Source organism: Mauremys reevesii, linkage group 23 (assembly GCF_016161935.1).
Source record: "Mauremys reevesii isolate NIE-2019 linkage group 23, ASM1616193v1, whole genome shotgun sequence".
In the NCBI taxonomy this organism is placed as follows: Eukaryota; Metazoa; Chordata; order Testudines; family Geoemydidae; genus Mauremys; species Mauremys reevesii.
In genome coordinates, this window is record NC_052645.1 from 20,049,429 (window position 1) to 20,064,224 (window position 14,796).

General features: G+C 53.5%; 2 protein-coding genes across 3 annotated transcripts in view; both read right to left on the reverse strand.

Annotated features, from left to right (window-relative positions):
• The window catches only part of LOC120389176 (interferon alpha-inducible protein 27-like protein 2B), a 34,477-nt gene extending 31,651 nt beyond the window's left edge, over positions 1-2,826 (reverse strand). For both annotated transcript variants that reach the window (XM_039511519.1, XM_039511518.1), the window contains exons 1-2: positions 2,321-2,826; positions 990-1,172 (exon numbers count right to left, since the gene is read on the reverse strand). The gene's annotated coding sequence lies outside the window, so the exon portion shown is untranslated. The remainder of the gene's footprint in view (positions 1-989; positions 1,173-2,320) is intronic.
• Positions 2,827-9,740: 6,914 nt separating this feature from the next.
• KIAA0319L (KIAA0319 like) overlaps positions 9,741-14,796 on the reverse strand; it is a 48,866-nt gene continuing 43,810 nt past the window's right edge. Inside the window, exon 21 of the mRNA XM_039511284.1 lies at positions 9,741-13,552. Coding sequence (XP_039367218.1) covers positions 13,365-13,552 — 188 coding nt within the window. The 3' untranslated portion in view covers positions 9,741-13,364. The remainder of the gene's footprint in view (positions 13,553-14,796) is intronic.

Here is a 14,796-nt window from a genome sequence, read left to right on the forward strand (position 1 = left end):
CCCCCACGCTCGCTTCAGGGCCCTCTGACCACCCCCCCCCCCCGAAGAAACCAGCTAGGCTAGGAAATGGTGACGTGACCCCTGCTTCAAAGCAAGGTGACAATGCGACGGAGGGGCCTGATTGACAGCTAGCCCGGAGGAGCCCCATCCTGCCGCGACGATCCTCCGTGGCCATGTGCAGAATATGGGGATCAGGAGCCCAGAAGTTAGAGCTGGGATCCCTTCGCCCCCCCCGCCCCTCACTAATGCAGGGGATGCTCCTCCTTGTCCTGGCCCCCAGAGGATTTGCCCAGCAGCGAGAGAGCCCTGCACCCCATTCTGGGGGGGCCCTGCCGTGTTGCTGACTGCAGGCGGGTGAGTTACGGCTCAGGCTCTCTGCCCCACAGCGGGCGTAGGGTCTCTAAAGGGAGAGACCCTGCCAGGCTGCCGGCCCCACAGCAGCATTGCCCAGAGCACCGTTATCACCCGCTCCATGCAGACACTGGGGGGGTGCCAGGGTGGTGCGGAGCCTGCTTCGTGCTGCCCTGCAGCCCCCCATCCCTGCGGAGACTTTGCCGATGACCCTGCTTCTCTGCTTTGGCCGGGGTGCCGATCCCAGGGCACCTCCGCTGGGCCCAAGCAGATTGCGGGGGTGGGGTAGCAGGAGGACCGCAGCCACCCCTAACCCTGCAGGACATTTGCTGAGACTACAAGCCCCTTCTCCTCCCACGCACGGCTGAGACTCAGCCCCCCCACACGCACACACACTCTGCAAAGCTGCTGCAAGGAGCCAAAGCCCAAGTAAAATGCTGATTACGGTTCTGATTATCAGTGTCTAGCGCAGAGGCTGCAAATAACAAAAGGCTTCTCCGGCGTGGGAGCTGGGAGCCCAGGCACCAGCCTTGTACTAGTGAAGGTTAAACACTCAGCACAGGGAAACCCAGCTCCCCCAGCCCTGCAGTCCCCAGCATCCCGATTTCTGGCCCCCTCCCCAGTGCTGAGCCACTTACTGTCCTGAAGGTGATTCCACTTCTGTCTGGGGCTGGAGCGCCGGCACCCGGGAGCGGTGGTGTCGCCTGCCAGTTCCCGGCACTTGCCTGCTCATCTTGACTTTGCCACAGAACTCCTTCAGCTTGTCTGCATTCTGTTCCCGAGGAGCATGCAGCATCCTCGCAGTTCAGCTTGAGAAGTTCCTTGCGAGGGAGGGGAGGGGAGAGAGGAGATGTAAGGGCAGACCCTGCCTGGCTTGCAGACACCTCCAGGTGCATGTAGAGAAAGATGCTCCCCTCTTCTTTATAAAGGAGCCTCGTTCCTTGCTGGGGCTTCCCCTCCCCTGCCGCTGCAGGCAGAATTCACCTCCCCATCCCAAGACGAGTCCCACCCCTTCCACACACACACAACCATGCCCGGCTGCAAGGCAGACGGCGAGGGAGCTGCACAGATCTACGCTAATGAATCCTCCAGCCTCTTTATTTACCAGTAAATATTGTCGCGGGTGCACAAATTGCAAGAGGCCTCTGCCTCTCCCCTTTCGCCGGCTGAAGCAGGCCAGGGAGCAGCCCTAGGAGACTCTGGCCGCAAGCAGCCACAGGGGCCCAGAGACGCTGCCATCAAACCAACCCACGGCACGAAAGGCAAAAAGCAGCCAGGGCTTCAGGTCCAGGCTGTTTCCAGGGAACGGCAGAGGGGAGCCCAGGCAGTTGCTTGTCTTAGGACGTCCAAAACCTTTGGCTGATCAGCGCTGGGGAGACATGAGGGTTCGGTCGGTTTGGATGTGGGGACTTGTCCGGGTCCAGCAGCGTAGCCAGGCTCCCTGTCGGGGCGCGTGCTGGCAAGGCCCGGAAGGGAACCCGCCGTGCGCTGCCGCTTTCCTGACCCTGCTGCAAGGAGCATTCGCCTCTCGCCAGCGGCTCTGGACTTCAGTTTGGCTTTTCCAAGTTGGCGTGCGCGGCAACGTGTCGATGGGTTTGGGTCCCCCGCGGTCCCCTCTGCCTGCGCTCCTCGGGCACTGGGGCCGCCTGCTCGCCTGGGGCTGGGGTGACTTTCGGAGCCCCTGACACCCAGACTCTGGGAGATGTGGGGAGGCCAAATACCCCTCATTTGTGACATGCCAAAGCCCCACTGATCAGGGCTCCGTCGGCCTTCGGTGGAAAAGCAGTGGGGAGACGGGGGAATGGGGAGGGGCTGTGGAAAGGACTCGACCCCCCCATCTCAAAGCTGTCCCAGGCCATGCAGGTTGCTCTTAGTATATTGAACACCCCCCCCCCCACACACACACACAATTCGTGAAAAGCCTCGCGCCTGCAAAGTGATTAGAGAGACTCTAAATCCAACCTCCTACCTCCCAGCTCTCCCTCCACCGGGTCCCTTCGGCAGCAGCATCCTCTGGGCTCTGAGCCTGGCTCCTCCGAGCTGCAGAACGTCCCAGACGCAAGAGGAGGCTTTGCAGCCACCCGGAGGCGCGAGGTGGAGTATCGGGGAGGTCAGCGAGTGGGGGACACACGACACCTTGTTCTAGTGACCAGCTGGAAAAGGAGAAAAACAAGGAGTCCCCCCCAAGGCCTCCCCCCGGCAGAATGCACTTCCTTGGCAGGGCCCTTCACTCCCGTCCCTCAGCACTAATGCCCCGCTCCCCGGCCGGCCGCGCAGTGTTTGCCTGCTATTTTTGGCAGCCTCCTCAGAACTCCTCGCAGGCTATTAATAATGAGAGTGAGAAATTCGTTTGGCCTCTGCTATATAAGGAAAGGTAGCAGGCTAGAGGCAGCTAAATATACTGGAGCGTGCGGAGCCGGGGAAAGCAGGAAAGCTTTGGCAGCGAGTGTGGAAAAGAGATTGTTTTGAACAATGGAAAGACGGACTCAGTGCTAGCTAGCGTGGGGCCTTGGCACATGGGAAGGTGACATTGCTCGGGGGCTGCTCCCCATGCTGCGGGCACGCCTGTGGCTTGCGAGGGCTTAATGGGAGATTATCCACCTCGCCTAGCTCCCTTCAGGAACCCAAACAAGGGCTGGATTCCCCCAGGTGCGCTCAGCACCCAATAGGCTGCAGAATTGGGCCCCAGCTCTGGGCCCTGTTGGAGATTCTGGCCTTAACTCCTAGTCCCAGACCGTACCCGGTAATTAACACCCATTTGGTTTCCGTAGTGGAGGCTGCTAGCCCAGTAGCCAGGGCAGGCAGCAAAGGCAGATGTGCAGACCCCAGGCAGACCTCCCGGATGAGGGCATTCAAAGCAAACAGCAATGTTTATCCATGTCCTGCCTGCACCCAGATGTACAAGGATTCAGGCCGGTGCTCACGCACACACACACTGGGTACTTGTGTACACATGCAGTAGGGGAAGCTGGGGCCCTGGGCTTGAAAACTAGGCCCTAAACCAGCTAGAGCTGTGGGGTGGAGGACTGTCTTGGAATTACAAGCTCACTTTGAGACCTGGGTGTGATCCTGGTCCTGCTTGCAAAGTACAGAACTCTGTAAGGAAACTTGTGATCAGAGTAGCTGGGCTCTCTGCCTCGGGAGCAGCCTGCTTTGTCTCTCTCTGTTTTTGGGTTCCCGAGTATCATCATTCTGAATTCTAAGAAATCTAGTGGGGCGCTGCAGCCTTCCAGCCAGTGTGTGTAGGCTCTCTCTAATTTCTCTGTGTGGAGTTGTGAACATAACACAAGTCACCTGAAATACCAGATTAAACTACAGCAAACACGCCAGGAAATTAAAAGGCTTTGAAACCTGCTATAGGGTTAATTCCAGGGTCCACGTTAGCCCAGGAGATGGGGAAGGTTTCACAGCCCTGGGTCACCAACCCCCTTGTGCTATCTCATGGGTCGGCAGCCCCAGCTCAGGTCTTTAAGGAGCATGGGGCTCACAAAGAATAGGGGAGCCAGGGCTGTATTGATCACTAGCATTATCTGCACCTGCCCAGGCAGCCAGTGAAACGTCCCCAGCAGCAGGATGCCTCCGCCCTGCCTGGCCTCCCCCTCTGCATGGCAAAGCATCTGCATGTGAGTCATGTCCCACGCTCACAGCCAACCTCATGTCCCTTTAGGACGTGACCTGTACTGCACATCACGACCTCTCAGGACATCACAGCAACAGAGAGAAGGGTGGAGAGACCTCAGATCCTCCTGCCCCTAAAGCACAGGTCCCTGGGCTAAAGGAGACGCTGTTTGCAGTACAGGGCCTATGAGACACAGTGGCACAGTCCGATTCCCTCCAGTAGAGGGCCACGGGGCACAGGCACGTGAGCTCCCCTGAACTCCAGTTCATTACAGTCCAGACTCACTCAGAGGGGCCCCGTGGGATGTATCGGCTAGTGGAAAGCTGCCTCTGCAGCTGCTTGAGTCCAGTGTCTCCGCTATGCAGAGCGGGGACCTGGGGGTTCCCTCTGCCAAGGCTGGTGATGAGCTCCCTCTTCCTAAGCCCAGAGTTGCCCCTGGAGGGCAGCTAACGTTCCGTGGGTGGATGGTGGCAGCCAGAGGCTGACCACACCGGAGTGTGACACATCCAGCATGTCTGGGGCAGGGGACGCTGGCAGAGGGGTCCCGGCTTTGGAGCAGCCATGGGAAGGTTTTGGGAAGCACCAGGCAGAGGGGGGTCAGAGCCACTGCAAGCCAGGGGGCAGCAGCAGGGGCAGGATGCTGCATTGGTTGCACCATAGGCACACGCCTGGGAGCGGGGACCGAGCTGTGGGGGGTCTCAGCGCCTGTCAGGCTGAGCGGGGAGGGGAGCAGATAACAGACAACTAGGGCTGGAGCTCTAATGAATTAATGAATTATAGTTAAACACCAAGATGCATCTTCCCCACCCCAGCATTTCTCAGGGCCTCTCCCTTCCTGCTGCCCTGCTCAGCAGGAATTTAAGGGGAGCTTCTCCCAGTGCTGGAATCTGCACCCAGGGGAGCCTTGTGCATGTGAGTCCAGCCCCCCCTCAGTGCAAGGCTGGCTGCTGCAGCAGACAGGGCAGGTCATTGAGAGCCGCTGCCAGGAGGACATGCAGGGAAAAGCAGCAGAATCTCCCCAAGCGAGGGGTGAATCTGGCGGGTGCTGCTGGGGGCATCCTGGGGCAGCAAAGTCCAAATCTCTCCACTTCGGAGACTTGCTGCAAACGCAGGCTCCTCGCCAGGGTGGCCAGGAAGGGCCGCGCGGGGTTGGAGGGAGGGGGGACCCGGCCTGGCCTGCATTCACGGCTGATTGATGCTTTGGCATTGAAACTAGGAGGGACTCGTAATTCCAGCCCTGGGCTCCACGCTGAACCCGGGGCTGGAACGGAAGGGGAAGGACCAGCCCGCGAAAGCCACGTCTCTCTGGGCCTCGCGTCCCGTCTATGCAGTGGAGATAACGGCACTTCCTGTCTCCACCTTGGCGCCCTTCAGCTGTGCGCTCTGTGGAGGATGAACTGCCTCTTACTAGGGGCCTCTCTGTGCAGGGGCCCACCTCTCGGTCAGGGCTCGTGCAGCGCCTGGCGCACTGGGGGCCCGTCTCCGCCGGGGACTCTCGTTGCTACCGTAATGCAAACAACAGCAATCGGCCCAAGGTCTCCTGGAGAAACTGGGCAGGCTCTGCCCCTGAAAGACGGGTTCTCCTTAAATCGACAGCAAGCAGCATAAAGCCTGGCCTTTACCCACGCTGAGTGACCACCTGCCCGGTGCAAATGGGCTCAGGGCAGCCGGATCTGCCGAGCAGCTTCAACACCCCCCTACTCAGCACCTCAGCTGGCCCCACCCTCGCAGGCTGCTCCTCCCATACCAGGCCAGCGTCCCACTTTGCCCCAGCCTGCAGAGCCCTTCCTGAGCGTGGCTGTGTCCCACGCATCCTGTGGCCCCTGCAGAACAGACACGGCAGCAACCGGCCCCTGGATCTGACGAGCTCCAGAAGCAGCTGGCAGTGCAGGTGTAACCCTGCTTAATGTAACATGCGGGTGGGAGCCGGTGCAGTACAACCGGGCTGGTGTCATTCACAGGTGTTGGCTACAACAATTATTAGAATAATTTCCCCTTCAAAGCCATCTTCTCTTGTTAACGAGCAGGTCGTTAACCTTAATGGTGTCAGTGCGAATTCATTAGCAAGTGCAGCTAAATCACCACCTAGTGCCCAAGGGAATAGCAAGGCAATCCTGGACTGCGGAAGCCAGGGTGAGCCTGAAATGCAGCTGGACACCCCCAAACTGGGCAGGGGGGGTTGGTACATTGAACTTTGCTAACAAGGTGATCACTGCAGCTCTTCTAGGGACAAAGATTTTTCAATTTTTGTCTAAACTTTCCCTCAGGGAAAGAAAAGTCTTTGGACCTGCTTCACTGCCAGGCCTTTGGCTTTCTCCTGGCCTGGCCTCCCTGGAAAGCTGGAAGGGGCTGGTGGCAGACCTCACCCTAAACGCCGCTCTCAGCACCATGCACGTCCCTAGAAGCAGAGCAAGGGAGCCCAGCAAACATGCTGCAGAGGAGGACACTGGACCGGCCCCCAAGGGACAGGCTCGGGGGTGGTTTTTGTTTTGGTGACAGAACCATGGTGCAACCCCCCAGGGATAGTGTCAGTTTGGGCCTTGTGTAGCTCCTCCCCTTGCCTGGTACATCAGGAGCGGCAGGCTTGGTGCTGCAGGACCATGGCAGGGTCTCTGGAGGACTTGGCTAACGGCAGCCCCTGCACCCCCACGTGAGCTGCAGCTGCCTCTCAAGAGAGGGGAGAGCAGATGCTGAGTTGAAGGTCCCGAGAGGAGGGGGGTTGGGGCCAGTGCAGACCCCTTGTGCAGCACTGCTGCCTTGGGGCAAAAAATAACCTGCAATTTGCAGCTTACCCCCGTACCGAGGGTTCGCACAGGGTGCAGCTCTATCAATGGGGCTGCACTGGTGCAATGAACAGTCCAGCAGAGAAGGCGTCAGAGCCTCAGGCTTCATCATTCTTCCTTTGTGTTGAGGTTGCTCGTAGGGATCCCCGTCAGAGATCCATGCTCTGTTGCGCTAGGCCCTGTACAAACACAGAACAGAGTGTCAGTCCCTGCCCCAAAGCACACCACAGGCTAACGATACTCATACCTAGCTCTTTTCATCAGCAGGAGCCACCTGCTGCCTCACCGGACACTTAGTTTAGGGAGAGGCAGGGTGGCCTAATGCACAGAGGACAGGATTGGGCTTCATCCAGCAGGCAACCACTGGACCCCACCTGTGATCTCACCGGGTGCAATGCTGATGAATCTCCACTAGGGGCAGTGCTGGCTACAAAGCTTTAGCCCCAGAGCTAAGGGGTGGCTTGTTCCCCACCTAAGGTAAAAAGCCAGGCCCCCAGGTGGGGGTTGTGTAAGAACATGAACTCGTAGCCTCGGGGTCACGGCCGTCCCTGAGTGGGTGGGGGATCCTGGCTAGATGGGCAGGGAGGATCCTGGAGCAGAAAAAGTTGAGACGTGGCCATTTTAGGAAGCTGTAACTTAAAAACGATTAAAAAGCGGTAGGGCCGTTGGCACATTGTAACAATCTGGCTCTCAGGTGGCCAGATCCTGCCCAATAGCAGCAGGCACAAGGGGCTAAGAGATGGGGATAGCAAAGGGGGCCTGGGGCAGATGGTGCCATTTGGAGCCATTAGACAATCAGAGAAATTTAAGGTTTATTTTATTTTTTTCTGAGCCAACTGGAAATGGAGCGTAAGGCAGCAGAGGGAGGGCAGAGGCTGCCCTCAGCAGCAGGGGCTATGCCCAGGTAGCACAGTGCACGGCCGGGTCAGCTCCTGGAGTGACTGCTAGCAGCAGCAGGTGCCTATACGCCAGTGCACGGTTTATAAATTGTACAGTAACGGGGCTGGCGAGGGGGAAAGAGGTGAATTCCCTCCACTTGTTGAAACAAACCAGCCCCCTAGTGTTACACAGGCTCCTTCTGGCAGCTGCAGTGCTAATGTGCAATCTCTATAGCAACTCCTTTAACTGACAGCAGGGCAGCCCCTGTTAATCTCTTTCAAGGACTGCACTAATTAATAAACGTTCCTCAGCTTCATTACAAGGTACAGACAGCCCGTGCGCCGGGGCACTTTGCTGAAGCTCGATCCCTGAAGCTTCAGCAATTTTGCTTTCCAGTGAAATCAATAGTTCACATTTGCATCTCCTCCTGCTTCCTTAGAGCAGCCCTCAGCGGATGCACATGAAGCTCTCTCCCTCCACGCCCAGCCTCAGAAATCTTAGTTGTCAGGGCTTTTTTGCCAGGGACTGCGGCAGCCTTTGCACTTAGGGCTGGTTCTGCGGCTAAAACACATGGCCGGATGTCAGAGATGGGGTGTGTGTGTGTGTGGGGGGGGTCCTGTGTGCCACCAGCACCAACTCCCACCGTATTGCTCACCAGCACAGAGGCTGCCTTTGAGGTAGCTCGGCAGTGTCCTCCAACAGACAAGGCACACAGCAGAGGGCTGAGCAATCACAGACTCAGAACCGTGGGGCAGGGAGGGACCTTGAAAGGTCAGGAAGTCCAGCCCCCTGCACAGGGGCAGCACCAAGTAAACCTAGAGCGGCCCTGATACGTGTTTCTCCAACCTGTTCTTAGAACCCTCCAATGACGGGGATTCCACAACCCCCCTGGAAGCCTGTTCCAGAGCCAAACTACCCCTAGAGTTAGAAAGTTTGTCCTAACATCTAACCTAAATCTCCCTGGCTGCAGCTTAAGCCCAATACTTCTTGTCCTACCTCCCATGGACAGGGAGAACGATTAATCACTGTCCTCTTATAACAGACTTTAAGATGGAGGGGTGACGTGTTTTCTCAAGACCAACCTTTTTCTAAACACTTTCCCCATAGGTCAGGTTTTAAAGCCTTTTATCACGGCCGTTGCTGTCCTCCGGCCTCTTTCCAAAGTGTCCACATCCTTCCTAACGAGTGGCACTAGCATTGGACACGCTACTCCAGTTAGGGCCTCACCAGTGCCGAGTAGAGCGGGACCGTTACCTCCTGTCTTACACGCAACACTCCCGTTAATACACCCCAGAATCATATTCACTTTTTTTTTTTGCAGCTGCATCACACTGACAACTCATACTTGGTTTGTGATCCATTATAACCCCCCAGCTCCCTGCCAGCAGTTCTATCACTTAGACGGTTATTCCCCATTTTGCAGTTGTGCATTTGATTTTTCCTTCCCAAGTGAAGCAGTAGCTTGCATTTGTCTTTATTGAATTTCCTCTTCGGTCCTAGCCTGAAAAGCAAGAAGTCGGGTCAAGAGCAGTTAGTGGGGTTGTCTCGCAAGGTAATCGCCATGAAATGGCTGTAAAGTTAGCACAGGAGGTGGGAGCTGAAGAGATTATTCGCAGCAGCTCTGTCAAGCTCATGAACAGACAATAGCTACTGGCACTAAAGCAGGGGCACCCACCCAAAGCATCTTTGGTGGGTCTCATAAAACCCATGAAGTTTTATATTGCGGACCCTGGGCCATCCCTGGCTAACATAGAGAACAGTGTCTAGGCAAGATCGACAAAATCCAGCACAGGATGCTCCAGCCAATCTCGAGCAGCCTCTGAGTTCTAGGTGAAGCATGTTTCAGGCGTCTACACATTTAGACTATTGCATCCAGCTCCTGACAAGTTGCAAATGCAACCCTCAGCTGGGCAAGGCAATGGCAGCACCATTGTTATTAGTCAATGGTTCCAAAGTGGTTTGCAGACACTGAGGATAGGGAAAAGGGAACAAAAGGATATTTGACGGACTGTAGGCAGCGTATTTTTCAAGTGGAAGAGCCCCACATTTGGGATGCCTGGTTTAGACACCCCATCAAAGTATATCTAGAGAGAAACAGGAGCCAGAAGTAAGATAAGCAGCAGCAAAACAACTTCCCCTTTTATTTGCAAGAAATGTGGTTTTTAAAAAAATCATTTCCCAGTCTTGATCCAAGTAACACTGCAATCAAACAAACATGAAATTAAAGGTCAGACAGGTTGGGCCACCCCAGGGTACAGAACAAGGAAAAATTAACAAACTATTTAAAACTGGGTCTCAACATTGCAAGAGATTCTGGCCTCTGACTCAAACATCTTTACTAAACACAAGTGTGTGTCTGAAGTACATAAACACTGGAATGAGGAAAACAAAATCAAATTCGGCTGATGGTTCATCTAACAGATGTCTCAGCTTTTAACTTCCACACATGGGTAACTTGTAGCCATAGAGTCTCTAACTGTGAACTCATAATGCATAGCCATGCAGAAAACTTCTTATTGCAAGGTCAAACCAGGATCAGGGTACTTAGGTAACAAATGAGCAATGATATTAATAATACCCTGGGGGAGGAGGAAAGGGAGTTACAGAATTTTAAACTAATGCTTTCGTTGTACACACTCCTACATCAGAGGAGGATCGTCTCTAACATGGGCTGTTGTCTTTTTCCAAGCAGACAATCTGCCCACACCCTCTTCCACCCTAATGAAGATTTTCACACCAAGGCAGCTAATGCTTCCACCTTCTGCTTGTCAGGGTTTTTCACTGACCACTTGTCCCTTGATTGACACTAGTCTCTCCTAGATTCCAAATTCATTTATGAAAAGCTTCTCACACTTAGTGCACAGTGAGGGCATGTGTATATACTGTACATACTTCTTCGTAACCTCTGTTAGGGCGAAACAATTTAGAGGCACAAAGGGTTAATATCTGAATTGCAGAACAGGGGTTTTTTGAGGGGTGGCTGAGGGGGTGTTTCATGCAGAGGGGGAATGTTGCACAATAAAAGAATACTAATGGCAAGCAGGAAATTTAACTTTCGGGACTTGTGATCTGCAGTCATAAACCTGCATTTTGAGATGACAAATGACTAAGGACAGGAAGCTCTCCTACCAAAACTGGTTAGCAAGGAGTCTGTCGATGGCCTATCGCCTTCTGCAAAACGCAAGTCGTCTCCATGCCAGGCAGGAAACAACTATTCTATCGACAGCGGTGCAGTCAGCCAACTAAAGCACTTCAGTGTAAGTGGTCAGTTCCCACAGTGAAACGGGAGAAAGAAAAAACCAAACAAACCCTCAGCTAACAAAGGTGCTGTCGAGTAATAGCTGGACAGGTTTTAATGCTTTCCCCTTCCGTAACAGGAAGGCAGAGCGCCAGTGTAAAGGCACAGCATGCATCTCCTGGGAGAGGTACTGATCTCTGCAGGAAAAGAATCCCTAAAAGCTTCACTGCTGCAAACAGGCTGAGAATTCCTTGCAGGGAGAACCTCCCCAGGACGCAATGGGAGTGACAAGCTTAAAGTATGTGCCTAAGGGAGGAGAGGATTAAAGGGACACCTACCATCAGTTTAAAAAGGTTTCATGGATGACACCCTGCCCATAGGTTTCAGTGCTACTCACAACAGTAAATTTCAGACCGAAGTGTGATTTTTAACTTGACTGTGTCCCTTCAAATGGAGAAGTCTGGTGTTACCTTCGCCCTGCGTGGTGGGGGAAAGGTAGGAGTGCATGTGGGGTTATGGCAACATGTTGGGGGTCCCATCACCTAGGGGGAGACCAGCCAGGCTAAGCCCATCACAGGAGTCTGGAGAGAGGAACAGGCGCGCACACATGCTGTGTGCTAGAAGTGCAGCCTGCGCTACAGTGCACTATCACGTGAGGTCAAGAACTACGGCTGGCCTAAGTCAATTCGGCAAAATCCTCATGTCTTATTAGCCAAGTAGAAATAAACACAGAATCCGACACTTGTGCCTAAGGAAGACATCTCATTGCACGGAAACATTAAATTAGCAGCAGCCATGACTACATTCAGTGGGGAACACTCCCTCAAATTAAATAGTGTCTTTAATCTTCATCTGGTTCAACACAAGTCAGTAGTACAGCAATATAAATACAACTTAGGAGTTTAAAGCCTTTTGTCTTTCAGTATCCAAAAAAGGAAGCCAATGAAACAAGTTACCAGTTTAATTAAACACAAAGAAAGGCCATGAACTAAGTACTCACCCTAGAGGGGCAGAGGCATCTGACACCCCAATGAAAAAGATGGAGGTTTGGCTCAAGGAAGCAGCATGCTGAGACAGACATGGCAATGGGGAGGGAGCATCACACACGATCACTCGACTCCACGTTGTCATCGACTGAAAGAGGCACGTAGTTCAGAACCACGCTGCCCAGCGAGGACACACTCCATATGGGGACGTGCCTCTGGGAGCCACCTGCAGGTATTTGGGCAAAGAGGATCTGAATGGTCCCTGCTTCAGTCAGTTAATAAATTTGAAGTGTGCACGTCAGCCATCAGTCAAAACAATTCAATGCTAGGAGCACACACAGGGCTACTCAATGACAGCACAACAAAAGGCTACCGAGGTGCCAGCTGGAGGGGGACGTCCAGCTATCGGGGAGTGAAGGTATCCACCCATGTTTGTCTTTGACGTGTGTAAGTGTTTGAAGAAAGGACAGTATGGAGGGCAGTACTGATATTCTACAGTGTTGCTGAGCACACATTGAAGGGTTTCAGAATCGACACAGTGTGCCGTGGAGCTGAACGAACTTCTCAGGGCTTTGGAATTAAGCTATTAGTCACAGATACCAGAAAGGCAGGCACTCTCCTTCCCATTAGCAAACGATCCCCTGGGTCTGGTACAAACCCGGAAGGGCTGGCTGCAGGGATGGGGGCGCCCCGTTCAGCTGGCTAGCACAGACTCTGGAGCTGGGCTGTTCACTCCAGCTAAGTTTTCGGCATCTGATTAGGCGCCGTTTCATCTCCATTCCCAGTGATAAGACTAACAATTTAAAACAATTACAACCCCCTCATAGCTGTGACCTGATGCAGCCCATTCTGGGTGAGTGCAGTATTTTAATGTCCCCCACCCCACGCAGTTAGCTGGTGTGAAAGGACAAGGTTAATTTTTTAGAAAATGGTGCTTAATCAGTGGAGGGGGGTGGGGCAGAGAGGGGGGAAAAGCTTTTTCTGCAGCTGAAGTAGCATGTGAGCTAGGTTTGTTTTTCTTTTTTAAAAAGTCAGTCAGTCAGTCAGTCGTGTGCCATCACTGCTGGAGGCTGCCGTGGTCTGATGGGAGCCCGAAGCACGGCTCTCACAAGCCCGACCCTGACCCTCCTTCAGGGAGAAGAATCCTCCAGTGGGGAGTAGACTGAAGGGGCATGGGAATTCTGCCTCCATCGCAGTAGGAGGTGGGTGGGTCTGTGCTTTCACAGCTGTGGTAAGTGGTTCTGTCCTGTGGCATTCCAGATGCCGGGTAGTCTGTATTTCACAGGTCCTTTTCCTCCCTTTGATTTCCCTTGAAGTCAGGATTCAAGTACAACCAGTTCTAGTCGAACGAAAAGAAACCCACAAAAACAAAGGTAGTTTCCATGAAATAAGTTAGCAGCTTTGTCCTAACACGATCCAGCTGGTCTCCATGGGCCCCCCCGGGACAGGGGAATGGAGTCGCCTCCCTTTTCATTCGGTCCCCTAGCTAAAGGCGACTTAGGGCTTGGCTATAAGATCTCTTCCCTTTGGTTCTTCGGTTTGGGCAGCACCTGTCCATTGCGCAGGGAGCCATTCTGACTCCGGAGTAGTCTCCCTTTCTCTCGGTCTGGCCATGTGAAGATGGCTTCGTCGCTGTCCAGTTCAGATTCGGAATGCATCAGGCTGGTGTTGAGGACCTGAGCTTTCTGTCTGCTGCCTTTGAAAGAAGCCAAAGAGAATCCCACATTAGAAACACTTTCAACGTTCTCAGTAACATACACTAGAGCGAACAGGAGAAGGGATCGCAGGCTCACTCGGTGCTGCTATTAGGCACATATCATCCGTCCAGAACTCAGCTGAGTCTCCGGGAGCTATCCCCCAACTCCCTCCAAGAGCCACCGAGCTTGCGGGACAACAAACCACCCCTGAATGTGTTTCAGGCAGCGTGACACAATCAGGGTCACACATTCATGTTGAGATGCTCCAGGACACAACATGCAGAGAAACTGGTGCGGTTGTCAGGTGTTTGGGGCTGTCACACCTTACTGCCTACATTTAGTTCTATTGGGGTTAGAGGCTGTAGTAAAGAGTAGGCAGGGGTGTGACAGAATATCACTGCACACTCTTACTAGTCACCCTTCTCTAGCATCACCGCTTCTCTGGCCTGCAAGGGAAGGAAGGTAAATTAACGGGCTGAATTAAGATTAAATTCACAAGGGCGGAGGAGAGACACGTTTACTGATACTGTCAACAGAGGAAGTAATTTAGATTTCAGCTTTTACTTTCTGGTGAAATGCAACATTTGCTCTGGAAGTGGGAACGTTCCCATGTGTAACTGGGCAAAGAGACACTCTGCTTAGCAGACACTATCTGAAGCATCAAGGAGGGAATTTAGTTACCAGTGAAAAGTGAGAGTTTGAGGTACATTTGCCACAGAGTGATGGTGGCACAAGCAGCCCTTTGTTTGGTGGTCAGGCTCTTCGGTGTTAGTTGCCAGATGGTCAGACTTAACTGGGGAGGGGGTGCGTGTTATGGGAGGGGGAAGCACCAAATTTCTTCAATGGCATTCAGACTTGGGCTTTCAGGATGCATTGCTCCCAAAGGAATTATCTGATCAGCACAGGCATGGCAAAGCCCTCCACTGCGTCATTAGGTACGGTTCACTTTGCTGGAACATTGTTAAGTAGGACAATACTAGGATGAGCAATTATTTTCAGCTAGCAAACAAAGATTAAGGACTATTTTCCATGCACCGTTAAAACAACCTCTCCCTTTCATACAACCAGGAGGTGAAGAGTCTCATTAGTAACAATTATTTTAAGAGCTAAAATCTCTCTCACTCTTTGGAGTGTGTGTAAGTTCTGCACATGCTTTGCAACCTCTTCCTCCTACCCTCAGTCATATTCTCCACCAGCAATGATTTGGTGCAGGTGTTCTACAGATACAAACACACCATTTCTA